Raw genomic sequence first — 18,028 nt, forward strand, 5'->3', positions numbered from 1 at the left:
ATACTATTGTTATCTTTAGTTGAAAACATTTATACATTGAATATAGGATGTTAAATGCAGAGAAATAAACTGGATTTAGTGAATTACAGCGTTACAAACTTGTTTTACTACGCGACACTGAAATAAAAATAAACAAGACAGTATGTTGAATTATTCTCTTGCAGTATTTGAAGTGTACTAAAGATAGTGTACTAAAATTTCTTAATATCTGTTGCTGTGAACCTTGCTGACTACGTCACTTTCTTCATGTGGGGTACCACTGCCCTGCCATTTTTGGGGGACATTGTATTTGTTCCACCTCAGCTGTGATTCACATGCACTAACTTTGTTTAATTTCGCACGATTCGCCTACATCCACATTAAAGACCATTCTCAAGTATTGTAGGTGCCAACACGTTGTAGTAACTACGATTATTTAGCAGCGGATGTGGCAACTCTGAAAGCGAACACTTACACGTGCAAGTGTCAAATTGAATATAGATGGTTTACTGAATACAGTAACGGTGATTGTGGCGACTATTATCACATTCATAGACACTATTTGGGATCACTTTAGTAGTTAAAAACCAACTGTCAAAGAATACATTCGGTCTTGTCTTCTGTAGGAGAGGGAATTGTACTGGAGTTAATACTACATGAATTGCTGTTCTGTGAATTAGTGGCCTTTGTTTTAATTTTGTTGTCGAGTTTGTCTATTACTACAGGTCCATACCCAATATTATACGTACCCGTCTTTAATTACATTCATTTGATATCCTTAATCTGTGGTACTCATGGGAACTGTTGGCATTCTGTCTAACATGTTTCAGAAATATCGCTTTTTGTGTTGGCTGGAATGACATGATGAGCTGTCAGTGCTGACATCTGTGGGGTAAGCTTTATGAAGACACTGCATTCACGTTTGTGGCTACTATTATAAATTTTAACTCTAAGACCATTGATGCTCTTATTCTTTTCGTTTCAAAGTTGAATTTAATACTATTATGTAGTTTGCTGCCAATACATTAATTTCACAGTTTACGTCCTGGAAATACATATTTGTACAATCACAAATAAGATATTCTGTATGTGATTTATTGAGTAGCTGATAAATATTTTTGTTCTAGATGGTGTATGTAAACAGCAGTCAGTATCTTAGACAGGCTGCATCCCAGTGCCAATCTACTTCCTAGTGCCAAGCCGTTGTGTTGTTGGTAGAGCTTGCTGGTGAAACTAAGTTAATTACGCTCCAGAACAAGTGTGAGTGCTTTGAGTTCACAGCTTCCTTACAATTAAGCGAACTCTTTCTTTTAGTGTTACTGGTCTCTTCAACAGACATATAATAAAACATAGGCTATATCCAGTGATGCAAATATCCTTGTTGGTGGAGTGTTGATGCCTCCAACGACATCTGTGGAAATAACTTTTGAAAATAGTTTACGAACTTAGTTAGTCTACGAACCTGCTTTTATTAAAAATAATACACATGACCTCTTAGATTTTATTGAAGACATGTATGCATATATGAGTGTGGAGAAAGCAACTACCACATACTGTAATTTCGAATAAACATCTGGAGAAAAGGAAATCAGCTGTATGCATATCAAGAGCTCAGATCATAACATTATAGTAAACCAGGTAATGAGGGGGAAGAATTGTATAGAAGTGTGACACAAAAGATATAAACTTGAAGACTGTATTATGGAAGCAGAAGAGGAAGTAGATAAAGATGAGATAAGAGAAGACGACATCAGGAAAGGTCAGTTTGGGTTTTAAAGTACTAAAGGGAAATCTAACCCTGTGACTGGTATTCGGAAATAGACAGGAGAACGTCATAATTTCGACTATAGCGTTTGTAGTTTTAAAGCTTTCGACAGTGTGACTGGAAAACATTACCTGAAATTATGAACATAGAATGGATACAGAACAGAGAGGAAAGGTTATGTACAACATGTAGAGAAAACAGTCAAAGAACTTCAATGGGAAAGTATTTTTGAGAAGGGACTGAGACAGATCTATAGTTTATCGTGAATCGTATCCCCACTGTAAATTAAAAGACCAGAAAAGGAAGTAGCAATCGTGAAAGAGGATTAAAGAAGAAGACGAATAAAAGTCAAGAAGTGTATTTTTGAAGGTATATGTCTCCTGCAAAGCGTTGTACAAGGTGAAACGTTGACTATAATCATTCAGACAGGAAGAGAATATAAGCTACGGAAATACAATTCCAGAGAATGATGCTAATGATTAGATGGGTAGATCGAATGGTTAATGAGGAGATACTGAATAGAACTGAGTTGAATAATAATTTATAGCACAGATTGGGTAAAACATGGGATTCATTGTGCACTTCCTGATGTATCGAGGACCCTTCAGTTTTCCAATTTAGAAAAATGCGTTTAGTAAACGATGTGGAGGGAACGCAAGGTTGGAATGTAGTAGGATACCCACGTATATTCCTGCTGTTATACACAGATGAAGACGGTTGTACAGGATAGACTAGCGTGGACACTGCATCAATCATATCCTCGAACTGAGCATCACAATAACTATATATTGGAAGACACGTACGCAGACATCTACATCTACATACACATCTACATCTACATCTACATACATACTCCGCAATCCACCATACGGTGCGTGGCGGAGGGTACCTCGTACCACAACTAGCATCTTCTCTCCCTGTTCCACTCCCAAACAGAACGAGGGAAAAATGACTGCCTGTATGCCTCATGGGTAAAACATGGGATTCATTGTGCACATGCTGATGTATCGGGGACCCTTCAGTTTGCCAATTTAGAAAAATGCATTTAGTAAACGATCTGGAGGGAACGCAAGGTTGGACTGTAGTAAGATAACCTCGTATATTCCTCCTGTCATACACAGATGAAGACGGTTGTACAGGATAGATTAGCATGGACACGGCATCAATCATATCCTCGAACTGAGCACCACAATAACTATATACTGGAAGACACGTACGCAGACATCTACATCTACATACATATCCCGCTATCCACCATACGGTGCGTGGCGGAGGGTACCTCGTACCACAACTATCATTTTCTCTCCCTCTTCCACTCCCAAACAGAACGAGGGAAAAATGACTGCCTATATGCCTCTGTAAGAGCCCTAATCTCTCTTATCTTATTTTTGTTGCCTTTCCGCGAAATATAAGTTGGCTGCAGTAAAATTGTACTGCAGTCAGCCTCAAATGCTGGTTCTCCACATTTCCTAAGTAGCGATTCACGAAAAGAACGCCTCCTTTCCTCCAGAGACTCCCACCCGAGTTCCTGAAGCATTTCCGTAACACTCGCGTGATGATGGAACCTACCAGTAACAAATCTAGCACACCGCCTCTGAATTGCTTCTATGTCCTCCCTCAATCCGACCTGATAGGGATCCCAAACGCTCGAGAACTACTCAAGAATAGGTCGTATTAGAGTTTTATAAGCGGTCTCCTTTACAGATGAACCACATCTTCCCAAAATTCTGCCAATCAACCGAAGACGACTATTCGCCTTCCCCACAACTGTCATTACATGCTTTTCCCACTTCATATCGCTCTGCAATGTTACGCCCAAATATTTAATCGACGTGACTGTGTCAAACGCTGCACTACTAATGGAGTATTCAAACATTACGGGTTTCTTTTCATATTCACCTGCATTAATTTACATATATCTATATTTAGAGTTAGCTGCCATTCTTTACACCAATCACAAATCCTGCCCAAGTCATCTTGTATCCTCCTACAGTCACTCAACGACGACACCCTCCCGTACACCACAGCATCATCAGCAAACAGCAGCACATTGTTCTCCACACTATCCAAAAGGTCATTTATGTAGATAGAAAGCAACAGTGGACCTACCACACTTACCTGGGGCACTCCAGATGATAGCCTCACCTACGATGAAAACTGACCATCGAGGACAACGTACTGGGTTCTATTACAAGAAGTCTTCGAGCCACTCACATATTTGGGAACCAATCCCATATCCTCGTACCTTAGTTAGGAGTCTGCAGTTGGACACCGAGTCAAACGCTTTCCGGAAGTCAAGGAATATGGCATCCGTCTGATACCCTTCATCCATGGTTCGTAAGATATCATGTGAAAAAAGGGCGAGTTGCGTTTCGCAGGAGCGATGCTTTCTAAAGCCGTGCTGATGCATGGACAGCAACTTCTCTGTCTCATGGAAATTCATTATACTGGAATTGAGAATATGTTCGAGAATCCTGCAACAAACCGATGTAAAGGATAATGGTCTGTAATTTTGAGGATCCGTCCTTCTACCCTTCTTATATACAGGCGTCACCTGCGCTTTTTTCCAGTCGCTCGGGACTTAAAGTTGGGGAAGAGATACGCGATAAATGCAAGTTAAGTAAGGAGCCAATGCAGTAGAGTACTCTCTGTAAAACCGAATTAGAATCCCATCAGGTCCTGGCGATTTATTTATTCTCAACCCATTCAGCTGATTCACAAGCACAGGGATGTCTATCATCAAGCTGGAAGATGATAATAATTGTAAACGTAAGGTACTGTGCTGTTTCATTGATAGTTAACTAATGCATCGTTTCCGAATCGTCACTGCACAACATTGTTTGTACCTTTCACTTCGGATATGTTGACGCTATTTGTCAAATTACTCAGTCACTACTTAGAGAAACAGTCGTGCTCCAGATCAGACATAATTTGCTATTTTATTCATATCACACGACATGTTGTGAAATGTTTGGAGGCATTAGCAGTGAGCCCGAATAAAGGTATTTCATGTCTCTTCCCAAAGGTGGCGTCAGTCAACAAATTGGTTTACTTAATCAAAGAATAAAATTTTTACCATGTAACGATCTCACTTGATCATAAAGGAGTGAATAGGTGTATATGTCTATGTTATTCTTACTAATGCTTCGTCGTTTGCCACAGAAGTTCCACGTATAATATCCGTTGCATTTCTCTTATTAAAAGCATACATGGTACTTCGGTATGCAGGAAGAAATACGTCATCTACACAACTACCCTTGTCAAAACAGCAATGATGCGCCATTCTTCACGTAAGTGGTAGCTTAACGCATGCGCAGATGGCATGATTGCTGTCAATTGCTCTAATCGGCTAGGCTGCCGAGCTCTGCCGCCGAGTGGACCAGTCTCACTCAGGAAGGGCACGGCGACAGGTCGCTGGGAATGAGCTCCGTCTAATACTGAGAAATTCTGCGATTAGCTGTTTCACCCGTCGTAAGAACTACATAATTCACACATTTCTCCCCTAACTACACAGTTGAATATGACGTGACCGCCAAATTTTCTCCAGAATTACGTACTGCTTCACTCTCGAGACTGCTGACACATGTATCTATTTTTATATTTGTATGTTATAAAGTAAATAATAACCAACAAACATTTTTCGTTCTTTGCAGGTTGCAGCCTGAAATAATGGTAGTGAACCATAACACAGTGATACTACGTGCAGCAGCAAACACTCGGCCCATTGCAGTCATCCTGATGGTAATGATATCTCTACAAAATGCAGCAGCACAGGGTGAGCTCATGATTAAAGTTTTCACACAACTAGGGTATATCAGTATACTGTCAAATACTGAGCCTAGCAGCAGTGATTACTGATGTAAGGTTAGATACAAAGTGTTCCCGAGGAAACTGACATTTCATGTGCGTAATATCTATTATACAGGAAAATTTGATTGTTTGAACATGCTTAATTTTCAAGTACTTCAGCTACATCCGGTAGGAGCTTTCAAGGCAAAGAGCTCCTACAATAGAGAACAGTGACCGTATTTTATATTTTTATTAATTATGTTCATAAATTCGCGAGACTTCTTACATACAAGTGCGTGTCTTTGCAGCGAATTTCAAGAACGCAGAAGTAGGACCAGTACCTTGAAAGTGAGAGGTGTTCCTGTTGCAACTAATGAGTTGACTAAAGCAGGAAGTATGAAAAGTTTTCTGAAGTGTCGTTTAAGTTTGTGAAATGGTACTGGTGGACATACCACTACGTTGAATTGCAAATGAAGTATCACAATCCTTTAGTTACGGCCCTCCATCCTTATTTAGCCTACGAGAGACCTACAATTCGTGCTTAATGCAATCAGCCAAGGCGTACATGAAAACTTGGTCGGTAGAGATATACAAACGGAAGATATAATAGGCAGAACCTACCATCTGACGACTGAAAGACTGAGATCCGTTACATATTTATAATCAATAGGAGATTCACAAGAAGTACATCTGGGAAAAAAAAGTTGAAAACACTGGAAACCTTTAATGACTAGAAGATACGCGTTCTGATCTTCCAATAAAAAGGAAAATAGAAACTGCGAAGAATCAGTTAATAGCTTAGTCATTGAAGTTGCTGTAAAAATGTGTTGATTAGCCGTTTGAACTAGGTTTGAACTTTTTATAATCTGTTTTTTTTTTTTTTTTTTTTTTTTTACGGAACTAGGAAAAACGCGAATATGACTCCACGAATCTGTGATGAATTACTGTCTTCCTCAAACATTGTTAATATTAGCCAACAGTTAATTTGTTTGATAGGAAATCATTGGTGATATTAATCCAATAGAAGCATGACGTCGTACGCAATATTTTATGATGCTTCCTTATGAGACCAGTAAGGACATTTATTGGCTACAAGACAGATAATATTGTGGCCCATTATTTTTTATGCAAGTGTTGAGTGTATAGGTGTACTTTTCGCTGGGGACCAGAATGCTTTTCTCATTCCACAAATGGAATAAGGAGATGATCACAAGTAATTCTGACTTAGAGTAACAACCTTCACTATAGTGGAGTAAGCACGCTTTTATCCTGACACCTGTTATATCCTTGGGGAAGTGTTCGTGATACTTTCATTACTTTTATGCGTGTAATTTTGAACTGCAACCCGACGAAATGAAGTGAAAGATTTGGGTACAGTGTGGTTTCCGTTTCTCAGTTTTAAATTTTCTCAGCAAGATATATTAAACATGAAACGCCACCAGTTGTGAAATGTATAACATTATTTTATTTTTACCACAATTTTTTCGGGACTGCGCCGTTCTGTTATCAAGTGCTATGAAAATCTATACAGCACTTAATAACGGACTAACGTAATCGCGTAACATGTTCTGCTAAAAACAAAATCACATATTTAATAACTGATGTTGTAACACTCTCAGTACCGATTCAGGAGACAGTTGCACGATGACTTCGTAGCAGATAATATGACCATCTGAAGTTTAGTGTTTTATCTTTTTTTACATATAGTAAACTATTGGAGAGAGAGTTATCAAAATGGGCATTTATGACACGTCTGTCTTGTATTATTCAATAGCTGAACCAGTGGAAATCATAGTTTCATGCGTATGGTATAGGTTCTAGTGGTACGATAACTACTTTAATGTATACGTATCGTGTCATCATTCATCAAAACAGCCATTACACGCGTGATGCTATCTAGTCCTCTGTTTAAACTCGTAGCTTATAATACATCTACAAACCACCTTACGGTGCTTGGCGGAGGGTATGTCTTGTATGAATACGCTCTGCTACCTTCTACTTTTAAATCACGATTGGTGGGAGAGATGAACGACTGCACGAGATACAGTATCTTTTACTTTCCCGTCGAGGTCATTTCGTGAGACATATATGAAACTAGTACGTTGCCATGATCGCTTCCTGAATTTCAATCACAAATCTCTACGTAATATACAAAGCCACAGAAACGATATGATGAGTTCTGTAAGCAAGGTGCTCTCGTGAATTTAACTGATTCCATTACACGATAGCGCGGAAAACAATTACCACTGGCGATCATTGAGGTCATCCGTAACGCTCTCGCACCTACTGAACGATCACGTGACGAAATTCGATACTGTTCATTGGATTTTCCCCGTCGCTTGTGTTAATCCAACCCTGTAGGTATGCTAGACTGATGGGCAATTTCAAGAAACGGACGACCGAATGTTTTCCAAGCTACTTGCTTCGTGGATGAACATTTCCTTAAAATTCTCTCGATAAATCTATAAGCTACATGTATTATTTCATTATTCCATTTTTGGTCCGCTGAGATACCTGCAGGTATTTCACAGTAGTTATTTCATCCAGTGATGTGCTGCAGATATTGTACTGCACAAAAGCGCATCTCTTTACCTCGTTATGTGCCTTGCTTTACAATTACACTGAGTGTAACTTCCAGTCCTTACATCACGTCTAAACCCTCTGCAGGACTTCCTACACTTCGCGAGAGCCTTCTGGCGGCGCATTCTTCCCATAGTCGACAATGTTTCTGTGAATATCCTCACAGAACCTCCAGCGTCATCCACTAAATAATCGAAATGTATCGTAAACAGTAATGACCCTGTCAATAAAATTCTTCTTGGCTGTTGATCGAATTTTCAATATATACTAGCTCAGCAGAAAGCTCTGTGGAAAGCCGTTTGCAATAGTTTCCGAAACCTCGGACAATTTTATATATTGACAATGCGGTCAAGAGCCCAGAAGAGTTTTATTGACAGTGACAACGGCTGCGGAAGCCTACGCTTACAAGTAAAGCCCCAACCACACTCTTTTGGGCTATTCCTGAAATTGCCTGCGCACCTGTCGATCTTATTCCTCTAAGAAGGGCGTCTTGACATTTATCAGCAAAGAAGTCTTAAAACTGCAGTCACAGATTTATCTGATACTAGATAAGTTCGTGTTGAAGTCCTTTAAAAGACAGTGAAGAGCTGAATCGAATGCTTTTCGGAAGTCGGGGAATACATCAAGTTAGGCACCATTGTCTACTGAGCTCTGAAGTTCATGGAGGAAAACAGCGAGACGAGTTTCGTAAAACTCAATTTACGAAATCCACGTTTGTTATTTACTAATTTATTAGTATTGCCTGTCTTATATTCGTGACATGTTCTGTATCTACGTAGGATTCACACAGTAACGATGCATTTAAATACCAGACACATGTCCAATGTGTGATTGTAACTCTACTTTTTAAAGACGCGTTGCTGCACCGAGATAGCAGAGTCCAGAAAAAGAGCTTTCTCGGGAAACGATACTGTCCGTGATAACGTTCAGAAAGCTTTAAAACTCAAGTTATTTTGAGATATCTACAGAACTACACGGGTTCTCTCGAAATAGAACACGTTCCAATAATGGTTGTCCTAACAATGACCGTTGTTTAATATTGAAAAGACAGCGAAATTAATTAATTTTTGTTGACGCAGTTTTCTAAGGGTTTTGATGAAATATCGGTCGGTAATAGAGAGAAGTTTCCTTTTGAAAATTCATTTCCATTTCGTTTGGGCCTTTGTCCTGCTTCAATGTTGGGTCGGCCTTGTTATTATAGATTTGGCAGTGTTGGAGTCAAAGGGTGGCCGGATGCCCTTCCTGTTTCCACACTGTGCCCCCCCAGGACGGAACTAGTGTACCCCAGCTGTCTATGTCTAGTGTAAGCCATGGATGATTGTGAAGGTTTCCAGCTGTCTGTGAGTCGTGTTGCTGAGGCGCAGGCTGGGGACCAGCTCAGTATTCGCCTGGCGGGATGTGGAAAACTGCCCAATAACCACATCCAGGCAGGCCGGCATACCGGCCCCTCGTCGTTAATCCGGCGGGCGGATTCGATCCCGGGCCGGCGTGCACACCCGAGTCCAGGAAGCAGCGAATTAGTGCTCTCGGCTGATCTGAAGGCTAAATTGTCTTCTTTTTGCTAATTCTTTCAACCTAAATTGCCACTTAGCGCTATGGTAAACCTATAAAGACATAGAGTAGTAGTACTAAATAAAGAGATAAGTAGATATATTTACATGTTACGTTTCTTTCTTTGTATGAATCCACAATCTTTAAGCCGAAAATTAGGTATACATGAAATATTTACTTTAAAGAGGCAGTAGTTAAACCAAATTTTCGTACTGTTCTCCCGTGAATCAGTTTAGTAAGATCTCGTTTACATGAAAACTCTCTATTGTGAACTAGAAAATGAACGAGCACCAATAACCTTAAGGTTCGCCAACAGTATATAGCCTGTACCGCATAAAAGGTATTAAATATTCAAGAGTGATTTACAAGGTATCAAAATGCGCTATGTAAATACCTACTGAATACACACTATAAAAAATAGAAATAAAAACAGACACACTACGAAGGAATTATCTGAATGGGACGAAAATCAATAAATGTGAGAGAAAGAGCAAGCCAGTAACGCTCTGGTCCATCTGTGGCTCGTATGCAAGCACTTATTCAGCTTATTTAGCTTTAGATCGTCAAAAATCCCGACCTGGTTAGAGGGCTCTGCTCATAATGCACCAAACGTTCTCAATTAGAGAGATCCGGCGACATTGATGGCCTAGGTAGGGCTTGGAAGCACGAAGGGAACCAGGAGAAACTATGTCCATGCGCGGGCGGGCATTATATTGCTGAAATGTTAGCCCAGGATTGCTTGCCATGAAACGGTGCATAGAATATCGTCGACCTACCGCTGTACCGCAATGCTGCCGCGGAGGGAAATCGAAGAGGTTCAGCTGTGAAAAGAAAAGACACCCTAGACCACCACTCATGGCTGGCGGGCCATATGGCTCGCGACATTCAGGTTGGTAACCCGACGCTATATGGGGCGCCTCGAGAAATGTTTTCGCTGCTCATTGCGGTTCAGTTGGAAGACTTTTTTGTGATGGTGTGTATTATAGTCGTCAATAACGTATAATTACTTTGTAAAGTAGGTTTTTCTACAGCTTTGACTCTTAGTCAACTGCTGAGACCAGATGGTATTCCAACGAGTATTTAATATTATATGTCTTCCGGTGTGGAACTTTTGTATTTTGTATTTCATATTTATCGAGAACGCTTTGTGCAGGGAATTGTTCCAAGCTACTACAAGCGAACACAATTCTGTCCTGCTAATAATTAGGGTAAATACATAGTTACAGACGGTTTATCAATGAAATCCGTGGTTTGCAGGAACCTAGAGCGTATTCTACATTCGAATATTAGTAACGTTCATAGGGAGAAGGAAGATTCGATCAAAGCATCAGCATGCTCCAGAGGAAATCACTCGGATGGGAAAAGACATGCCATATGCACACTCGAAACTCTATATATAATTTGACGCACGTAGAAAGGACAAATACCGCTGTCCTAAATTTTGGAAAGCTGTTCGAAATTGCACAGCACTATCGTTTAAGAAGCGCTATATAAACATACGAGGTATCTTCACATATAACCGACTGTCTTGACCAGTCAATAGAAGCCATCACATTTTAAAAGACGGCCAAACTTTGCTAGGATAGAGAGTAAAGTTTTAATAATAAACAAATGGTTTCACATATAGTCAAATGACCTCTTAGACTGTATGCTGATATATGCCTTTGTCTACAACAAATAATTGTTATTGATGATCATTAGGAAATATGAGAAGGCCATGGCAAAATTCATGCTTAGTATAATCAATGGCAGTTCTCCTTAACTGAATAATGTTCTCATCAACGACAAAGAAAGACCAATAGTGTCCTATTACACGTTTAGCTTGTAACTTCGTCCAGAGATTTAGGGGTAGACACAAAGAAGAGGTATTAAAGGCGTAGAATGTATATGTATAAAGTTGGTAATAGACATGACGACATGAGGTATTTAGATTTTTACGAGGCCTTTTTGGAAAGCATAGTGAATAAAATCAGAGAAGTATCACACAACACGTTACTGCGATGAATTCTACACTGTTTCCCTCAGGCTTGAAGTCCTTGTGAAGTAGATTTGGCGGAACACGTCGAAACTATTTAGGAATTCGCTTTAAGGACTGCAACTATTCATCGAAGTGTAACAGATTCTCACGGGCAGTAAATGGTAGGCATCTGAAGAAAGGTGAAATTGTTCTCGCGATACCTTGACGTTTGAATTTTACCCTCATATGGAACCGTGGAGGTGTTTTATATACCAGTGAAACTGCACATCTCTGCCACTTCCTCTCTTGGTCATTCTGTTGTTGGCGGCTCAACGTAGCTTGTTGGCAGCTAATAACCGACCTTCAGACATAATACAAGCACTGTCATCTACTTTCGTATTGGAAAACTGTCATGTTTGGGTGATTGCATTAGTGACTTTACGACATCGTAAGTGTTTCTGTTTATTCTGCTGTCAAAATTGACTTATCAGTTAAAAATAATTTCATATTAAGGTTTCATTATTGTTCTCAATTATTGTCATTTTTGCTATGGCATCGAGTTGTCATTCACGCGTATCAGTGCTGATCCACATTTTTTCGGCCTTTCTGAGGAAAATGTTAGAAGACGTTGAAGGTACCGATGAAAATGATCTCTAAGCTGAAAGTGAAGCCCTCTTACGGTAGTGAACATGAAACTGCCTCGTGTTGCCATGACAGCGAGAAAAGGTCCAACTAGCATTGTACCTCCTGTAGTCGTCCACTTTGCCCAACCTGACGTTCACTGATGTGGGGTGAAGGACTTGGGTGAATATCGAACATTTGAAAATACTGTGTACCAGTACATTTGCGAAGTTCGTTATTCACTGACGTGGGAAAAAGTCATGGGATATCCCGTGTTATCATGTAGGACCTCCATTTGCCCGACAAAGTGAAGCATTTCGACGTGGCATGGACTCAAAAAGACGTTGGAAGTCCCCTGCAGAAACAATCAGCCGTGCTGCCTCTATTGACGTCGATAATTCCGGAAGTTAGCCGGCGCAGGATTTTGTGCACCAACTGACCCCGCGGTTACGTCCCTAAATGTACCATGGGATTCATGTCTGGCGCTTTGGGTGGCCAAATCATCCGCTCGAATTGTCCAGAATGTTCTTCACACCAGTCGCGAATAACTGTGCCCGGTGATATGACGCATTCTCATTCACTACGTGAAGTTCAGGTAGCGGCAAATGGTCTCCAAGTAGCCGAAACAATCATTTCTAATCGATGATCAGTTCATTTGGACCAGGGGATCCATTCCATTCCGTGTAAACGTAGGCCACACCATTATGTAGACGCCACCAGCTTGCACAGTTGGCTCCGTTGATTCGTGTGATATGCGCCACATTCTAACCCTACCATCAACTCTAACCAACAGAAATCGGTACTCAGACGACCACGCTACGCCTTTCCAGTAGGCTAGGGTCACGGCCATTGCGTTGACCGTGCTGAGAGGTAATGCCTGAAATTTTGTATTCTCCGTGCACTCTTGACGATGTGGATCTCGGAGTATGGAATTCCTCAGTAATATCCTCAATGGAATGTCCCATGCATGTTAATTCCCGTTTGCGGCCATAATCACGTCGGACGCCTTTGCACATGAATTACCTGAGTACAAACGACAGCTCCATCAATGCATTGACCTTCCACAGGGTGAAAAGTATTTAAACCGACAAAGTCTGGGAGGTTGTAGGGGACATCAAAACAAATATTTTTCCCTAATGTCATTTTTTCCTATGAGGAGTATTTAAACCGGTAGAGGAAGATTTCTCTGGCTGCAAATTAATTAAACCAAGAAACACTTTACCATTTTTTTATGACTAAGAGACAACACATTAACACAACCCAATTTCAATTCCAGTAGATTCTCGAAAACGGCTCCACTGATACGTAAACAAAGGTTACACCGTCGGATCACGTTTTGTCTGTCATGGGCAAAAACCTCAAAAGTATCCTGAATTGTTCGTGCTGCTGCTACTACTATCCAGGCAATCAGATCCTCTTCTGATGCAACATCAGGTTGCGCATCTCTCCCCACACAACGAAGTCCAGAGAGGACATATCAGTGGATCAAGCAGGCCATGGTACAGGACCACTTCAGCCAATCCACGTTTCGGGGAACCGTCGGTTCAGAAATCGACGCACACGACGAATGAAATGTGCTGGCACCCCGTCTTGTTGGAACCACATGCGTTGTCTCGTAGGGAGCGGGACGTCTTCCAGCAATTCTGGCAATGCTCTGGCGAGAGAATTGCAATAGTGCCTGCCATTTAATAGCCTAGGTAGCAGATACGGACAAATTAAACAGCCCCCAACAACCACCGACCGACACACTAACGAAGAACCGCACTTGATGAGGGTTATCCTCACTCCAAACATGCGAATTGTGCATGTAGAAGACTCCATCATGCCCGAATGTTGCTTCATCGGTAAAGAACACAGAGGATGGAAATGTAGGATGCGTTTCACACTGTTCCAGGTACCACTACGAAAACTGTGCTCTGGGTGGATAATTAACTGGTTCCAGGTTGTGGACACGCTGTAAGTGAAATGGACGTAACAATTGCTCTCGAAGAACTGTTCTTACAATCGTCTGTTTCGTTCCCATGTTACGTGCAATTGCACGAGTGCTGATTGAAGGATCCCGCTCCACATCCTACAAGACATATTCCTCAAATTTCAGCGTTCTTACCGGGCGACGGCATCCCTGTCTAGGTATTCTACTAAATGACACGGTCTCACGCAGACGTTGGTACACAGCAGCAAGGGTCGTACGATGCGGGATACGGCGATTAGGATATTGTTGTTGATAAACCCGCTGTGCAGCTCGTCCATTGTGGTGCGCTACGTAGTATGCACCAACCATATCAGTGTACTCACTCCAGGTGTATCTCCCCATTAGCAAACAGAGACAATGCACTACTACACTGGTGGACAGCAGTTGCCTACAACTGAAGATCGTAATACGGCCTCTAACAACTGAAGAGCGTTATACAGCCTCCACCGGTTTAAATAATCCTCATAGGAAAAAATGACATTAGAGAAAAATATTTGTTTTGATGTCCCCTACAATCTCCCAGAGTTTGTCGCTTTAAATACTTTTCACCCTGTAAACCTCATGTACATTATTTTACCGCCATCAGTATATGTGCTTATCGCCATTCCATGGCTTTCGTATCGCAGTGTATACAGCTAATTTATCACATACCGTGTCCACCCTACATCAATGTAGTACTGTTTCATGTTATTTGTAATACATTAAATTTCACTTTTACCCAGGGTTACACAAACGTGTTTTTCTTTTGAGATTTATTTTGAGTTCTTCTGCAAAATTGATGTTCAGGATTCTAATATACGCAAATACGAAACTTACGAATGAATGTTTGTGATAAACGTAAAGTAATTTACTCCTAGTTAAGAACGGAACGCGGTATCATTTTGGATCTCAGGGCACCTTTTATGATACAGAGATGTTACCGCTCCATTTTGTGAGTCAATTCGAGAACGGTACCGTCGATAATAAGATAATAGAGAGCAGGATATTCCTCGACGAATATTGCCTGTCAGGGTCAATCTTATGTGGTGTCGCAGAAAGGTCGCCGCCATCCAGCATCCTGATTAACGTCGAGCTGCCACTGACTGCGGGCCGCAACTGCGAGATCACGTGCCGCATTGTGGGGTGGGAGACGTCGCCAGACGTCTCGTGGTGGTTGGGCGATCAGCGGTTGATGGACACTATGGAGGAGAAACTGGTACGAGCTACACCTTTCTACGTATGAACGCATCCCGTGCTTGCTATACCATATTTTGTCAAGTAGTATGTTCAGAAAGATGTAAACATAAGTGTTACTGCAATATTGTCACTAAATATACGAAAGGTAACATGTAACGCAAGTAACTTCTTACTGCTAGAGATAATAAGAATTTTTCATTACACATAGATTTGTTCCGCTGATACCTTAAGGGGGGTAGGACGTCAAACGGGCCGACTTGGAGCAAGAGAGGCACCACAGGACGTTTTAATTTCCACTGTCTACACTTTTACAAATAAAATCATAAAACTTTATCAGCATGACCAAGAAGGATTCGGTATTCACACTCATAGCAGTGGAAGTTCAAAAACATAACAAAATTAATCTTTTTACATGTGAAATTTCATCTTTTTTTTTGCTTAATATTGGCTGCATTTGTTGCTATAGGTACATTTTTCTTCACAAGTAAGAGAGATTCTTCGATGAATTTTGCACAGCATGCAAACCATTCTTACAGGTGTGTGGTACTTTATAATTTTCTAAATCTATTAAAAACTGTGGTAAAAATTAACATAATTAACTACAAAATTAGATTTTTTTCTAAACTTAAAGTTTAAAACGTAACAGCTCATTCATTTTTTCATAAATTAAATAGATTCTTGAGTTTCAGATACATGTAAGTATGGTTGGTATGCTGTGCAAAATTCATCGGATAGTCTGTCTTACTTATGAAGAAAAGTGTACCTATAGCAACAAATGCAGCCAATATTAAGTGAAAATATGATGAAATTTCACATGTAAATAAATTATTTTGTTATGTTTTTGAACTTCCACTGCTACGAGTGTGAATCCTGAATCTTTCCTGGTCATGCTGACAAAGTTTTATGAATTTAATTGTAAAAGTATAGACAGTGGAAATTAAAGTGTCCTGTGGTGCCTCTCCTGCTCCAAGTCGGCCCGTTTGGCGTCCTACCCCCCTTAACGGTGAACACATTCTACGGAATCATTACAAGGTACACCGTCATACGAGTATGCTGGGTGCCATGCACCAAATTCAAAACTTCAGGTATGAATCCTCAACCGGCCGAAGGATTTATCCGAGACACATAAGGTTTCTTTAAACTTCATGACTGCCTTATTCAATGTTGCCTGAGTGTCCATTGTTGTATAATGGTTCAGAGTCCATGTTAAGCCGCAGGACCACTTAACGACGAGCCAGGATATTCAGTTTAAAAGTCGATGGAAGACATGGGTATACGACAACAAACAGGTTCTGCAATTTAAAACAGGCTTAAAACCAACTTAATCTTGAATACCAATTTACAACGTTTTGGAAATTGCTTTTATCAGTTTAAGTAATCAACACATTACATGAATGGTTATAAGAGATTTGTAATCTGACCACATTTCCTGAGGCCTAGCAACGACATTCATCTATGTTACATGAGCCGTGATTGGTACGAAACTCACTGTAAATGTGCGTAAACATTCAGAAATATCGCAGTTTATATCACTACTGGCTGGATATCTGATTACTGTGGTTTAATAATAGTGTTGGGTGATTTCGTTACCACAGTGTTTTTAATTTATATTTGCAAAACTGATCTAAGGAGCCTTACTGCAGCCATTGGTGTCATCTCAAAGATGTTAGAGTGCCTTCGAGAACGAATGTTTCAACACTATAAATAAATGACACTTACACATGTTTTTCTTGTCTTTTATATTTTTTTTTCTTCGTCATATAATTTTATTATTACCGCTAGAACGGTTTCCCACCAAAAATTTCAATGTCCCTTTTCCAACATCTACAGCTCGTAAGCACAACCACATTAACCTGAAGCTGAACAGTTTACTAACTGAGCATCCCTTTTTGCTGAACAGTTCAGAGGTTTCTTTACGTTTCGTCGTGAGCCATTTACAATCTGCGATCTCTGCCATCGATAGTTTATCTATTTTTTAATTCCTTCCACATCGCGCATTTCGTCTTCGACATAGCGGTACATAATAGCTGGCAGCTACAGATCGATCTTTCACGGTTTTGCAATAATAAGGGCATTTTGGTTTGTCGGATTAACTAATCCCACTTGGTTCATGGAGTTACTGTTGGTAAATGATGTGTCTCGATACAACATTCTCCATGTTCTCAGGGTATCGTAAAGCTGATTCCATCTTCATTTGTTGAAGTACTATTTGAAGACTTATAAAAGTCTCAAAGGTTCCACATTGTTTTTTTCTATTTTTACCACAATTTTGAAGTGATATGATTTTACGAATCAGAACTGATCTCCAACTTTCGTCCAAAAATAGGATAAAAGACTTTTTCACAACTTCGCAACATCTCCCTACCACTCAGCAATAGTTTAGGATTAATAGTTTTTAATTAGTGATTTATCTGGGAATAAAAATGTACTTAACGTGGCCATTACCATATATATGTCTTTCTCCAGGTGTTCATACTTTAGCCCATGTAAACGAACTGACTATGCACACAGTTATTTTCGATTAGCCTTTTGCTGTCTCCTGGAATCATCTTCTATTCAAGAGAACACTTGAAAAAGCAGTTCATTCCAGATTTTTTTGTTCCGTATTTTCTTCTTGCTAGGGTTTTCAATTGGAAGA

At 40.3% G+C, this 18,028-nt stretch overlaps 1 protein-coding gene across 1 annotated transcript in view; it reads left to right on the forward strand.

Annotated features, from left to right (window-relative positions):
* The first annotated feature begins 5,096 nt into the window (after window positions 1-5,096).
* LOC126259526 (basement membrane-specific heparan sulfate proteoglycan core protein-like) overlaps window positions 5,097-18,028 on the forward strand; it is a 209,811-nt gene continuing 196,879 nt past the window's right edge. Inside the window, exons 1-3 of the mRNA XM_049956391.1 lie at window positions 5,097-5,215; window positions 5,398-5,519; window positions 15,249-15,409. Of these exons, the coding sequence (XP_049812348.1) occupies window positions 5,414-5,519; window positions 15,249-15,409 (267 nt within the window). The 5' untranslated portion in view covers window positions 5,097-5,215; window positions 5,398-5,413. The remainder of the gene's footprint in view (window positions 5,216-5,397; window positions 5,520-15,248; window positions 15,410-18,028) is intronic.

The sequence above is a fragment of the Schistocerca nitens genome, chromosome 5 (genome assembly GCF_023898315.1).
Source record: "Schistocerca nitens isolate TAMUIC-IGC-003100 chromosome 5, iqSchNite1.1, whole genome shotgun sequence".
Lineage (NCBI taxonomy): Eukaryota > Metazoa > Arthropoda > Insecta > Orthoptera > Acrididae > Schistocerca > Schistocerca nitens.